The 15,551-nt window shown below is 38.9% G+C and overlaps 2 protein-coding genes across 4 annotated transcripts in view; one reads left to right on the top strand and one right to left on the bottom strand.

The window, feature by feature from the left end:
* Positions 1–4,264: 4,264 nt before the first annotated feature.
* Positions 4,265–5,602, bottom strand: LOC136252848 (TNF receptor-associated factor 4-like). Its single transcript, XM_066045425.1, has one exon. It carries the CDS (start codon positions 5,600–5,602, stop codon positions 4,265–4,267), a length of 1,338 nt encoding a protein of 445 aa, XP_065901497.1.
* Positions 5,603–5,855: 253 nt separating this feature from the next.
* The window catches only part of LOC136252944 (TNF receptor-associated factor 6-like), a 33,607-nt gene continuing 23,911 nt past the window's right edge, over positions 5,856–15,551 (top strand). For all 3 annotated transcript variants that reach the window (XM_066045532.1, XM_066045534.1, XM_066045531.1), the window contains exon 1: positions 5,856–5,990. The gene's annotated coding sequence lies outside the window, so the exon portion shown is untranslated. The remainder of the gene's footprint in view (positions 5,991–15,551) is intronic.

Here is a 15,551-nt window from a genome sequence, read left to right as displayed (position 1 = left end):
TGATGCCAGTGTTCCTTTGTTTGGTGCAACGTTTACCATACTATTTATAACATTTTTATTGATGTTCTTACTACTTATTCCTTTCAAAATAATCTTGCTGTTTACGAGATACTTGTTGCGATTTGAAGTTATTTATCGATTTGTTCCCTTGTTGGATGCTTTTCAAGGATCATACAAAATTAAACACCATTACTGGAGTGCCATATACATCATTGTACGAAATGTGCTATTTGCTGTAACTGCACTATCTCAGCAAATCACCCCACCACATTTGGTCTCTTAATTTCATGGGTACACCTGCCCTAACAAGAACAAATCATTAAACATACAAGAGTTGATTTTGTTGGTAAACCTTACAATGTTGTACACAGCAGCTGTAGCTTTGTATAAAACTTCACATTCACCCTTCACTGTGATATTATGAGCACATTACAAATGGTCAAAAGTAAAGTGATGAGCAGATTCTGTGAGACTTTGTATTGTACTGTCAAAGATTCCTGAACGTACTCATAATTACAATGAGTATCGTGAAGGACTTATTAGCGATGACTTTCAAAACTAGGTAGCTACTGCTAAACCATGTCTTCACTATAATCACTTTATCACGCTACAATATGTAATATATTGCATTTATGTATGTATAATATTATATACTAAATATATAGCTATTATGAATTAATCAATGCTTGTAGTAACCACCATGCATGGGAAGGTGATGGTTAGGTACAGAAATTACATTATGCAACATCTTATTATTATGATGACATAATATGAAATTTCCTGGCAACAGTTCAAGGGGTCTAGCCAAATAATTGTTACATTTCTGTGACAATTGATGTCAGGCCAAATTTACCAGTCACAAACCTTGCAGCTTCACTTAAATTAACATTCATCTTTGTAAATAAGGACCACACAGTCATGTATACAATAATATACTAGCATATTTTACTACTGGCCTTACCACAGACCTATAACAGGCTTTCTTCACCTCTGCTGGGCAAGAATTGATGTTTCTTTGCAAAATAACTTGACTAGTATAATTTGTATATGCTGGCTTCTGTCTATCTTTTCCATTTCCCTACAACAGGGGCGGATCTAGGATTTCAGAAAGGGGAGTGCTAACATGGGCATTAATATATGTAGCAAGAAAGTTCAGCATGTGGAGAATGCTCTATCTAGGGGGTCTGGGGACATGCCGTCCACAGGAAAATCTTTCAAATTTGGCCTACTGAAATTAAATTTAGTAGTAATTTTGAGTGAAAAATGATGTGACTTTGTTTATGTGATACCAGTATTCCCCTACAATTTGTCAATATAAAACTAAAGGGCACAGGCGCACAGCCAGTAGCTAAACTCCAATCTAACATCTTAAAGAACTATAGTAGTGGAACATATGGGTATCAGCTGCACATGATCAAATTTAGTGCTTTGAAGTATAGCATAATTTACAGTCTCATGGCTCAAACTATGCCAGCTGTCCAAACAGTAGAGAAGGTAAGTGTGAATGGAGAGAGAAAGTAGACCGACTCACCAGTGTGTGGAGTGCATGTGCGCTCAGCATGTATAGAATTCTCCAGCTAGGGGGCTCTGGTGGCATACTTCCCTGGAAATGTTTGGAAAATGGCTATCACAAGTTAAAGTCTAGAAGCTATTTTTAACCAAATGTGGGTACAAGATAAATGAGTTCAGTTGGAAGTAAGTTTTTAATTAAAAAACAAAACTATACACTGTTTCTTGTTATTGGATTTTAAGAAATGTATAATAGTGGCTTGTCAAAGAGAGTATAGTTAATTGAATGTAAGGTCAAGGAGAATATTTAACACACAGGATTGGATCTACTTCATATATAGCCACTGTTCCGTGGTGCAGGTTGCTATTTTAATCTAATCCATCCATCACCATAACTGTTTTACAACTAGTCTACAAATACGACTAGTTTTTGGATAACCCTTTTTTTAGCACACAATGATCATGACAACATAAATGTTGCAGTATCATTTTAAGCTTAAAGTTGAGTAGCTTGGGATTTGATCAAGTAAGGGAAACAAAAACAAACAGCTCTCAGATGTTGCAGCCTTGTGAACTTTATAAATGCTAAGAAATTCACTATTATATAAGACAGTGACTGTTGTTTTACTTGCAAGAGAAGCATTTCAACCCAAGAATCAAGTTTGTAGCAGAGCCTAAAATACTTAAACTATTTGACAGAATAAGTTGTTTTCAGAATAGACTTTCAATTAATGAAGTATTATACAATTTAGTACATTAAAGGTATAAATCTTTTACCAAAAGTGATGGGTATATCACAGGATGTATGGTACAATGATGAGGGTAGCAGTGCACAGGTCTAGAAGAATAGGTTTAATTTCAGCTTATACTCAGGTAACTTCTTGAAAATTATAGTTTTAATGATGGTTGTTCTATTAGAGTAGTTGACTGTTCTATTAGAGTATTTCGATTTTAGCAGCTTCTAAGGTAAGACTTACTACAAAAGAATAATTGTGAGCCCCTCTTAGTAATTCTTGGATAAGATTAGCTATTCCCCTTGCTCTTTCCATCTTTTCATTGTCCATACATGTGCATAAAATGCAACTGCACCTATACTACAGCTTCTAGAAGCTTCCTAGCTTGCTCATTGTAACATTTTGGAAGGGGGGTGCTTCAGCCACCAAAGCACCCCCCCCCCCCCCCCCCCCCTAAATCCGCCCTTGTACAGGTAAACAGAAGAACTAGACTTCAAGAGACATTTGTACTAATTTTACTACATATTGGTTGCTGAATGTCGTATGTACTGAGATCTCGAAATACACTTGGTATACACACATGTATGGTTGTTGGTTATAAATCACTGATATTTAAATTACATTACTGAAGGTTTTACCTTGATACTTAGCTACTTGATACATGCAAGAAATTTCAACTAGTTTACATAATTAAGCAGTTTAGAAAGTAGATGTGACAACAAATTGCAGTTTGTATTGGAGCATCTCCATCATGTAACTCTTATGTGTGTTTGGTATACAGTGGAACCTCAGTTATCTGAACCCCTTGATAAGGCTGGAAAGTTCATATCTCTATATATACTGAAGGATGTCAGTGATGGGGTACCACACAAACAGGACTTTTCACCAATAAAGTCTCCCTCGTTTAATGTGTCAAAAATAATTTCACCGTGCATCTAGCCATCTACTGACACTATATGCAAAAGTTAATAATTTAAAAATATATAACATTAAGAACATTTATTTCTAAATTATATCAGTATTATCAATTACCCTGATAGAACAGTCATTACTCTAATAGAGCAGTCATTTCCATAGTTCGGATAAGTGGAGTCCGGATATTTATTTATTTAAAACTTTACAGTGTAAACAACAATGATGTACATGGGAATTTGAACATGTTGACGGATAACTGAGGTTCTACTGTATAGCCTAATAATTTTATTTGACTATTGGTACTCTAATGGGGTGCACCTTTTTCTGAGCACTTCTAATACAACATTTGCACATAGAATGTCACAGAACAATCCATGGATAGATCTATATTATTCTGGTGTAGACACTAGAACTTTCATTAAAATTGAGATGAGCAATGATCAGTAGTGGTAGAGTGGTTGCTACATTATTTTTGTCTTTCATCCACTCCTCTTTTTGCTACATTTATTTGACATACGTATAGCACTCGCAGCAGTGCTTTAACTCTAGCGTAAATATAATTATGTGGAACTCTAGATTGATACTGCTAGATACTATACGCATAACTGTATCACTGTACTACATACATAGAACTGCTGCTGTATAACCATTTGTAATCACTAGTTGGGTTGTGTTCATAAGTACAAAATGATCTGAACCCAATTAAGAGTTGCATGGTGAACTAGTAGACGAGGAGGATTTAGTAGCTCTTTCTGTATACCATAGTATACATAGGTATGTTATCTCTGTATAAGACAATACTAAAACACTGGTACTTTATAGGATAAACTTTGTTCAAGGACAGCAATTTCTTAGCAAAAACTGACCAAGGTACATAATTGCAAAATTTATATCCTTTGAAACTTTGTAACATCACCCACCTCCATATATTCCCATGCATGCAGAGACTATACTATAAGGTCAGGATATTGTAATTTAGGCCATAATGCTGGGATAAAAGTATTGAGAATTAGTTTATAAAGCATAAAGTATTATACAGTTAAGATAAAGAACTTGATGTAATTCTCCTAGAGCTAAAATCAAACTATGTTGTAGTTCCAAAATGTCTAGAGTTTGCTAACTTGGAGGAAGATGCAGTCATCTTTAAGGTACTGACATGTGGGAGTGACATTGTGAAAGTCTTCATTGGAAATGAACTCTGTCTCTCCCCAACCACAAGCCACACCATCATCATCAGGGACTCTACCAGCAATATCAGCAGTACTGTCATCATAGGTCACAGTCACTGAATAATGTTCACAGTCACTGATCTGGTTCAACAGATTCACTTCAAACATTCCCATCAGTGGAAATGTTAGCTCATCATCATATGGACCCTTCATTAGGTTCAGGAACATTGACAGGTGAGTACCTTCAGCATCTTCAAAGCCATCTGGATAAATAGATACAAATATCTGGTATCCTTTATCATGAGTATAGAAATGGTAACTGCACCATTCAATTTGATCAAGTTTGTGCTTATTAAAATCAGTGACATTCAAAATTACAGGACACACCTCACCACCTGATTTCATCACCCTTGTCCTGGTTGTTAAGCTCGCCCACCACTTTACTGCTGAAATAGTTGATGCAGTGTCACTGCAGCAGTGTTCTTGTGGTCCATGATTTAGTAACGTAACTATTTCTAAAGCACTATCAAGTTGTAATTTGGTTTCAGTCAGCGTACGTTTAGCCAATGATAAGTGCTCTTTCATCTTTTGCTGTTCATGCTTCTTCTTCCTTTTACGCATCATCCTCTCCTCACACCCCACATTGTGATACTCACACTGGATCATCTCAAGAGGGCACTCCTTCCTGTGTACTTCCATGTCTTCACGAAGGAGGCTCCCTATCCCACACTTGTTGGGACAGGACAGGAAAACCTTGGGACACTGTTCCTTGTGTTCTCCCTCAATAAACTGATGTTCTCCTGTAATGTGGCAGTACTGACAGTCAACGTTACGACATGGACACTCAATCTCAACATGACTGGTCAGATATTGTCGTTGTAACATCTTCCCACACTCATTGGAACACTTCACATCCTCAAATTGACAACCATCACTGCTCCCAAAGTGATTGTTGATGTCATTCAATTCACCCTGCCACTCACAACCTCTCTCCTTGTTAGTACACATCACATGAAGACTCCTAATCTCCCTGCCAACTTGTTTGTTAGGGACAGAAACAAATTCTTCATCTCGGCAAACTGGGCAAATGAGTATATTGGCCTTCTTAGCATTTGCCAAGCAGGAGCTGCAAAAAGTGTGTCCACAACACACACTCAGATGAGGATCACGACTGGTAAAGTGACATATTTTACAGACAAGACGATCTGGAGGGATATCCACACAGCTGTAGTCGTATCCGCCAGTATCGGTGGATAAGTGTATAGTTATTGCCATGGTTACACTTTCCAAATCAATCTAAATTTGACGCCACCAGCACAGTTTTATCAAGAGCCCGCCAAGAGCGGAGTCAAAATAATGAAGCTCGAGCCGATACTATGAATTCGAGGATTAATTAGTTAATATTGTAGGGGAGAGTTTGGCCCTCTATACACTAAGTCCCAGACTAGGAGTTCAGTTCCAACGATCGATTTCCTCTGTCCTCTGCGGTCCTCTGAATGCTTCCCGGTCTGCTTTTAATACGCGCTGGCGCTTCTAGCTTTAAATCAGCGATTGTGGGTTTCAAATCACCACGAGCTCTCGTCTGTGCTATGGAGAAAAGTATAATGCATAGCTTTAATAATGGAGTAATGATCGTCTTCGTCCTTGACTTTTGATTGTTAAAGTAAGTGCTAGATATATTGTGCTACTGTTGAAGCTGTGTTATTACCCACCAATCTACGTTCAAAAATCCCGTCAAAAACAAACTCGAATAAATAAACTTAGTTAAATTGCTGTCCTCTCGAGACTACTGTGTAATGTCCTTTGTATACTAGTAGCTTGCAGTGCCGTATCAAGAAGCAGGCTCCAAGAAGGAACTAAAAATGGAGACTGTGTTAAAGAGCTTCTACGATGCTTCCAGTCAACGGGGTGGCACTCCGATCTTCGTCCTCGGTCAAAGTCGAAAAATAAGCCTTGACCTTTGACTTACGCAAAAATCCGCGCTTGACTCTTGGCCAAATTCTTGCATATTTTCGTAAAATTACGTTTATGTTGCAACTCTAAAAGTATCTATTGTGGTATACTCTTTACAAACGAAGCTCGTCTTTTGACCTACTGCAAATTTCTTGCTTGACTTGACTTTCGTTTTGACCGAGGACGAAGATCAGAGTACAGAATATATTGGAGTGCCACCCCCTTGCCAGTGTTTATGCACCTATCAATGTATTGCCCCACTACCCCCTCTCAGGAATATATGGGGCTATAGTGGAGATTTGACACAGCCAGATGTCAAATGGGCAAACCTATCGTGTCAAATCCCCACTGTTGGCCACAGTTCAACATGGTGATTCACTCGTGATTTGACATAGCATAGAAAGTTACAACAAAAAATACTTGGTCGCTTAATGAATGATCATCAAATGCCCCATAGTGGGGCAGTAGTTTCGTGTCAATTTTCCCCTGTAAAGCCCCACTTAGCCCGAGGGGAGGGGGGATGGGGCAATACATTGATAGGTGCATTACAACTACTGGAGGCATCAGAAAGAAGCAATATAGACATCTGACTAACCTACTGTCTGTTTCACGTTCACATGTTCATGATTCTACTAATTGTCACACAATTAACGATTGGTACGCATGTACATATATACACATGACAGTTACATCGTATAATACATATCCCTAACATTTCCCTCCTTTACAACAAATTTTTAAAAATCTACATCTCCCTTTACAACAGCAAAATTAAGATCACCATATAGTCACACAACCAATACAAAAATAGCTAAACTAACAGTTACCTATAAATTATTAACAGTCCCTAAGCCAGCTTGGTGGTTTAGAAACTCGGCCAGCTCTAGAGACTACAAGTTCAGGGTGCTAAGCTTGACACGGTTGATTGTCAAGTTGTTCGTTACTATCTACTGGTTGTTCATTCTCATTAGCTTGTTGGAATTCAGTTGTAATTGATATTGTCATTTTATCTTCAGCACCCGCTTCTGCTGTGATGGAAGATGGTTTGGCGTAGGTGCTTTCTGTTTCTTCTGTACAATTGCCCATTAGTAGCTTTGACTATATACGATCAGGCACCAACTTTCTTTATCACTGTGGCCGTCTTCCACTGATCCTTGTGCTTAAGTGGCTGAATGCAGACTGTTTCTCCATTTGCCAAAGTTGAAAGTTCCTTTGCTGTTTTATCATATTGTTGTTTAGCTTTTAGTCTTCATCGCTGAATTTTATCTACTATCCCACTTGCCACTTTTGGTTTGAACAGTTTGCAAGACGTTGGTAGCTGTGTACGTGTTTTTCATGAATGCAGCTTCTGTACTGGGCTGTAATGTCCTCCTTCTGTTGGTGTATTACACAATGACAGTATTGCCAGGTTCATGTCCATTATGTTATTGTCTTGAGTCACTTTTTCATCATTGCTTTGGCAATCTTCACTGCTGACTCGGCTTTGCTGTTGCTTTGGCTATGATATTGGGAACTGGTGATATGCTTGAATCCCCACTGCTTAACAAAATCTTCATACAGTTGGGCTCGAACTGTGGTCCATTGTCTGTTATCACCTTTTTGGATATGCCATAACGAGCAGTGAGCTTTAGTAGAAATGTCACTTACTGCGTCCAATTCCCAAAAATTGCTGTAATAGTCAACAGTGATGAGATATGACTTTCCTGCAAATGTAAACAGGTCTTGTGCTACAATGGCCCATGGTCTAGTTGGCACTTCTGGTGAAGTAGAGGTTCTTTTTGTTGTTTGGCCGTGTAATCATTGCAAGTGGAGCATTGGCTGGCTAGACGCCGGATTTCATTTGCCATGCCAGGCCAATATATAACATCTCTTGCACGTCTAACACAAGCTTCTTGACTGGAGTGAGTTCTCTGCAGCATGAGGGTTTGCATACTTTTCAGGACTAACACCTTTGTGCCTTTGAAGATTATATGGTTATCTTCTACCAGTACAGCTGTAAGACCAAAAGGCTCTAATGGAAAGTGGTAGTTTCTGCTTGAGGTCTGGCGAACCTTTTCTTTGTACAGTTTGGATTCTTGGTGTAGTTGAAAAAATCTGGTAATCAGTCTTATAAGCTGGTGACTGCTCATGTAAACATGCCCGACTCAGCAATATACATTTTTTTTCTTGGGCAATACTACACTTTCAGCGTGTATCACTACAACCTTAAGAGCATCCACTGCAGGCGCTTGGTGCATTATAAATCAGTTTGCTGTAAATGGGTACTAGTGGTCTGTGATCAGTGTTTACTGTTGTCTGTTCCTGGCCATGGATATACTGATTGAAGTGTTCACATGCGAACACTATGGCAAGACACTCTTTCTCTATTTGCATATAATTTTGCTCTGTTTTCGTCAATGAGCATGAGACAAAGGCAACAGGATGTCCAGTTTGTAAAAGTGTAGCATCTAAGCCCTTTGCATCACATTGTATGGTAGCTTCCTCATTCACTCATAAAATATTAAAACTGGTGCTTTGGTGATCATAGTCTTCAGTGACAGAATACTTGTTCTTGTTGGCTTTTGCCAGGTAAATATGGCTGACTGTCTTTGTTAGTAGTCTCAGTGGGGCTGCAATTTCTGCTAGTTGAGGTAGAAATCGGGAAAGACACTGCAAGCAGCCTAAAAAGCACCCCACCGCCTTCCTGCTGTCTGGTCTGGACATATCAATGACTGCTTTGACCTTGGCTGGATCTGAACTGAGGCCATCTTTTGTCAAGCGGTGTCCCATATAAGAAACTTCTGAGAGACAAAGTTTAAACCTTTTCTTATTGAGTTTGAGATTTCGCTCTCATGCTCGCTGAAGCAGTTGTTCTAAGTTGGCATCATGATCACGCTGACACTCTTCATCGGTATCCCCACAGCTATAAACTAAGATGTCATCAGCAATAACTTCCACTCTGTGAAGTCCTTGTAATACCGTGTTTCCTTTGAAATTTTTTAGGAGCTGACTGTATACCAAATGGCATGTGCAGACACTGATAGCGACCAAGTGGAGTCCAAAAAGTGGTCAAGTAAGAACTGGCATCTTCCAACTTCATCTGGTGGAAGCCATCCTTGGCATCTAGCACTGAAAATATCCTTGCCTTTGACACTGTTGGCAAAATCTCTTCTAGTATTGGCATTTGGTGCTTAGGTCATTTTATCACCTTGTTTAAGTCTCTGGGGTCAATACATGGTCTGCGTTTAACACTTCATAATTGCCACCATGTTACTGATCCAAGAAGTGGGCTCCTCTACCTTTGTAATAATGCCCCTTTTAGTAAGTTCTGATAGCTTTTGCTTTAAACGTTCTTTCACTGTTACTGGTACCCTTCAGGGCACATGCTGTACTTGTAGTACTGACTTATCTACAGTACCTCAATATGGTACTCATCACCCAAACATCCTAAACCCTTAAACACATCGTCGTACCAATAGTTCATAATATTTGTAATGTGGAGAGTGTCTAACTTGAATGCACTCACCAAACACCCTGTGTAAAGTAACAGCTCAGCCTTATTTCAGAACAAAGGCTTTACCTTCATCAACACCAATCAACAGTTTCTATCCCCAGTAAAGGTGTTGATTTGATGAAAGGTGAACTTTGGTAAACTTTACGTAGGGTGTTTGTACAGGCCATACTGAGAGTTAGACACTCTCCCCCATACAAATATTATGAACTCTTGGTCGTACTGTTCAACAAGTTTTGTGCTTTTAACATTACATACTGTATGCACTGTTATAAGGCCTAATGCCTTATATGTGGTATCTGAGAGTAGTGGCTTCTGGTCTCCTTTGATAACTTTAAAGCTCAGCTGGACGTCTTGTCATGATAACTGCATGTATGGCCTAAGGTGTTTATGACCGAGTTGTCATAGCATCTCAGCTGTGTGGCTTTTGGGTGCAGAGATGGGTTATTGGCATGTAGGATTGTGCACGCATCTTCCAGACTAATCACATTACAGGTAGCTCTCATGTCCAACCGACAGTTTATAGTGGTGCTCCCTAGCTCATGGTGGAACCACAATGGTACAAAGAACTGTCCTTTACAATTATGTTTAACAGCTCCCACATGCTCAACAGTGTAAATCGCTTCATCACTCTCTGGTGTTTCATCATTCAGTGTAGTCACAAAATAATCATCTAACTTCTTGAAAATCTTGCTGGGAATCTCCTTGTCAGCGTCGGTGAGCTCTAAGCATGAAAGGATTTGGCTGCACTCCTTTCCCATTATCTTTAATGTTGCTGCTTTTATCAACTTATCTTCACAGGCTGGTTGTGAGGCAATGGTAAAGTCATCATAGGATTCTTGAACACCGTCCAATTTTCTGAAACATTCCCAGTGCAGTTCATCGTGTCGGGGGTAGGAAGTTGACAATTCGACATCTCAAATAACGAACGGTTTACTCCTGACACCATGTTTCACGTTCACATGTTCATGATTCTAATAATTGTCACACAACGATTTGTACACATGTGCATACATATACACCTGACAGTTACATTGTAATACATATCCTTAACATTGTCCCACCAAGGTTGACAGTTCACTGCGTATAGCTGTACTCTGGCTGGATGAAGTGCATACTATCCTCACTGTTGCACTCTTCGACAGTGTGTTTGTGGTAGCAGGTCCTTCTCACTTCAATCAGAACAATTTATTTTGACAGGGATGGCACCATCAGCCAAGGCTGTTCTTCAGCTGTGCCCTAAATTGCACATTTATATATTTATATTTATTGTACTGGACAGCCAGTAATTACTGATGTGTCCATATACAATATGTTCCCCGGTTTAACAGCTGGGTGGCTGGAGCAATGGGGGCTAAGTTTCTTGCTCAAGGAAACAACAGTAGTAGTGAGTCCCTGCTCGAGCATTGGACTTGGGACCTCTCGATCACCAGGACAATTCCCTACTGATATCTTCAGCACTTGTGCTGTAAAGCCTTAATAAACAAGTGTAAGAAAAATTAGGAATTTTCCATATGAGTAGGGACTGCAGCAATAAAAAGCACTGAAACAAGCCGCTGAGACAAAACACAACTGAATGATTGCATTTTAATCCCTACTTTAACCATACATCATAGCAGGCTAAAGTAAGGATTAAAATGCAATCATTCAGTTGTGTTTTGTCTCAGCGGCTTGTTTCAGTGCTTTTTATTGCTACAGTCCCTACTAATATGGAAAATTCTTAATTTTTTCTTGTTCTTGTTTGTGTCCTTTTTTTATAAATTTTTATTCAATAACCGTATTTAGTAATTCCCCCCCCCCTTCAATTCTCAAAATACACAGCTAAACGTTCCTAAGGATGCGGATTTTTAACAAACCGCTTTAAACAACACATTACCCACAGAAGTATCTTTTCAACTGTTTTATAGTGTGTCTACAGTATTATTTTCCACTATTTCTCTCAACAAAGCCTCAGGGCTGCTCTTACTTTAGTTCGTGTAAGTATGGGTCATGCCCACTTTCTAGACGACGAGATACGCGAGCCTATGAGGCCTACTACGGTGTTTTTCAGTTGTAGTACGCCTGAAAAGTGCTCTGGGAAAGCTACCCATAGAGTCTGTAGAGAGGCGCCATATACAACCGGTTTTTAAACTCGGAAAAGAAACCACCTTCGAGCCAAAGCAAGCACACTCTAATCCTTACGCGTGTAGTGGCGATGTTGTACAGGCAGCAACATATCCCGAGGTGTATCCCAACATTAAAATCACGTGCTTGCTACAATTATGCTGCACGTTTACTCCAATATGTTGGGGCGCTGTGGTGTGCGTGCTTTAATGGAAGCCGTACCCATGAGAGATGGCCACAATAAAGAAGGATCAAAGATAAAACAGTAAGACAGTAGTGCACACATCGTAGGTGTGAAAGGTTTTTTCTCCACAAAATTCGAAGTGTTTCTGCCAAAGAAGCAAGGCTGTAGCTGTAGCCAGTTTTCCGCTACGCTTGACTGAACGCATCAATGAGGCAGTGAGGCAGTAGAAAATTCGCTAAAGTAATTTTTTTTTAAATTTTGTAGCACCTCATCGGAAACATATTGGGTCGTTCTGAAGACACATTTGGGCTTGTTTATACATACCTGACCAATACTGTGAAATGGCCGTGAAGGATTTCTGAAGATGATTTGGGTAGATTTTTCTTTGTAGACCACGCCCACACCTTCATCGTCCCTACTATACAGTACTATTGTACTGTGTGATAAACTAATATCCATTTGGTTCCACATGGGGTACTTTGAGATAATAAGTCACTCTCTAGAGTTCCTATGGATACATATACATGAAATTGCCAGTCATGGTTTTTTTCTCCTTTCTACACCTTTTCAAACATACTTTTGTATAACTAGTATATTAAATTTTTTTAAATTAAATAGGGGGGGCAAGGGGGGCAAAATGCCCCCCTTGCCCCCCCCCCCCCCCCCCCCCCCCCCCCTAGAAAAATCCCTGGGGATCCAAACAATAAAAAGCAGTGAAACAAGAGATGAATGATGGTATTACAGCGTAACTCAGTGGGGAAAATCTCTACATTGGCATGTTATACCTTATCATGATTTTGTTCATTGCCAAAGTAGGGATTTTCCACCGAACTATGCTGTCATTCGTTTCGCAACTTTTTATTTTATTGCTTAGATTCTTACTTCATATACTTACATCTAATAGGGTGACTGCTATATTAGAGTATCTCAAGTCAGCATAGGGTTTACATGTGTCACACAGACAGGATAATAAACAGGGTGATACATTGGTAAGAGGTATGGTATTGGTGCTTGATCTTTATTGATCAACCAAGAGGTATGGTATTGGTGCTTGATCTTTATTGATCAACCAAGAGGTATGGTATTGGTGCTTGATCTTTATTGATCAACCAGATCGTGTGAAGTTACAGTGGTATCTAAATAGCTGTGCTGCTCAAGGAAAATGTTGATAGGAAAAATTAATGCCTCAAGATGGTTTCATTGCATGAAGAAGGAAGAATATTAGCCTAATTGATGATTAAAGGAAAGGCAAGGCTCAGAGGGCACACAATCGTTGGAACCCCAAAACGCAAATCCCACTGTTGAGTTTGTTATTGTGGAATAAAATGGTGGCCATGTGCTGCTTCATTTGACCTCCAGCCTTGTGAGTGTGGTCAGGCAGGCAGGCTGCAGGCAGACTAAAACTTATCCGGCCGCCAATTAGTGTTTTCTTGTTTTAATGCAGTATTTGATGTTAGATGGACTAGTATTATTCTATAAAGTGAATCCAACCTGTTTTTTTTTGTTTTTGTTTTTTTTTCAATTTATTTATTTATTTATACATCTCTTCTAAAGGTTGTCCAGCACATGCCAACTAGTGCTTGGAAGGACAGTCCATCTAGCCCAGCAAAAGAAATAGGGCTTCTATTGCCCTATACCAAAGAACGTATGCAAGATATTGGTAGGCCTATGTTTAACCGAAGGCTCGCTTATTATTCATTGCTAATGATGCAGTGTACGAAATAACTTTTCAGACATATCCTGCAGACATGGGGCCAAGTACATTTAAAAGTACTTAAGTAAAGTACAAGTACTTTTGAATTTTCCAAGTACAAGTACAAGTACTCCTGCAGCACTCAAGATAGTACTTAAGTAAAGTACAAGTACATGCTGGAAGTACTTAAGTAAAGTACATTTTGCTGTAGTAAAATATACACTGTATTCAGTGTATTGTAGTATGTAAGTGTGCCTAGGGGGGTTGATACTTTCAGGTTTTTGTCAACCATTCTCTCTCTCTCTTATACTCTTAAAATGCACTGCCTAGAACAGCAGCATTGTTTTTGTTTGCTATAAAGCTATGACATCATTAATCGTGGCAACATGATACATAGTATGGTTGGGGAAGGCAGTAGAAGAATCGCAAGTAGTTGTAAATTGCACCTTCATACAATTTTGTTATTCTCATTGTACACCCATTGTGTACAAACTACATACAATGTTTGCAGTACTTACAAGTACTTAAAAGTACTTTAAGTACTCAAGTACATACAAGTACTTAGTGAAGTACTTGAGTATAAGTACAAGTACATTGGGGAAATTAAGAAAGTATTTAAGTAAAGTACAAGTACTTTCAAATTTGTACTTAAGTGTACTTAAGTATAAGTACTCATGTACTTGGCCCCATGTCTGATATTATCCTGTCGTACTGTCAGGACATTGCAAAATTTGAGTGGACATCAAGCAATTTGATTGGACATTTTAACTTTTATTTCTTCTATTTTCCTGTGTTTCTACCACTTGGATGCTTGTTTCAAACATTGGGGCCACCAATGTACTGTAGAACTGATTACTTATCAACCACTCACTGATACTGATAGTATAGCATTTTAAAGGGTAGCTACTGGCCACATGAAAGGGCTTCTATAGAATCAATAGACTGTATTCCAAATGACATCACGAAATAAAATGGCTGCGGCTATTTGGGGTATTCTAACAATTTCGAGTGAGAGTTCCAATGGGGCTTAATACAATTCAAATCACTATTCAATCCTGGAAGAAGCTATTGGCGTAAAACTAACAGGTACAGTTATAAGGGTATTCTCAAACACTGGGTTAGAATTTTTCAGCGGGTTTTCAAAGTTTAGAAGAAATAGTATTGTTTCTTTGCTGTAATAACCAAACCTGGTAGTTTCGCCTCGATATATTGTTTGTTAGCTTCTATATCAATCTGTGAAATCTCGATCACCATTGGTGATAATACTCGAAAATATAAGAGTCCCCCAAATAGAAAATTCGTGGGACGTCATTTGAAATACGGTCTATTGGGCCTTTGTAGGAAAAGAGCCATAAGGACTTCAGCAAGGCCTTCTACTTGCCTTGGAATGATATAGCTATATAGTCAAACTTTGCTTATGCTGCCATGGCTTAGAATATATAGTGGCTCTATATCCCTAGATGTACTGATGCCTTGTTCATAAACTGGTTGTACAAGTGATCATGAATACTACAAGTAAAAATACTAATGGCAATCACATTATAAATACATTTTACTACTGCAGTACAGGTGACTGATCCAAGTAGACTGGCACAACATAGTATACTTTTAACCTCAGAAGTTAACTTAGGCATGCTTTTGTGGTCAGTATATACAAACCCAAAACACATAACTTTAATTACATGTCAATACCATCATGTCTGGCCTCCCTCCTAGCCCAATGCTAACACTATAAACTTGAAAGGACAGTATTTCCGGACAAATTCAATTATGGCCTGACACCTGGTGTAATTGGTCGAAA

Source organism: Dysidea avara, chromosome 4 (assembly GCF_963678975.1).
Source record: "Dysidea avara chromosome 4, odDysAvar1.4, whole genome shotgun sequence".
Lineage (NCBI taxonomy): Eukaryota > Metazoa > Porifera > Demospongiae > Dictyoceratida > Dysideidae > Dysidea > Dysidea avara.
The sequence above is the reverse complement of the archived record's forward strand: the minus strand, read 5'-3'. Positions and strand labels throughout refer to the sequence as shown.

Excerpts from the sequence above, each read along its gene's own strand:
- LOC136252848 (XM_066045425.1), bottom strand. The coding sequence starts at position 5,602 with ATGGCAATAACTATACACTTATCCACCGATACTGGCGGATACGACTAC.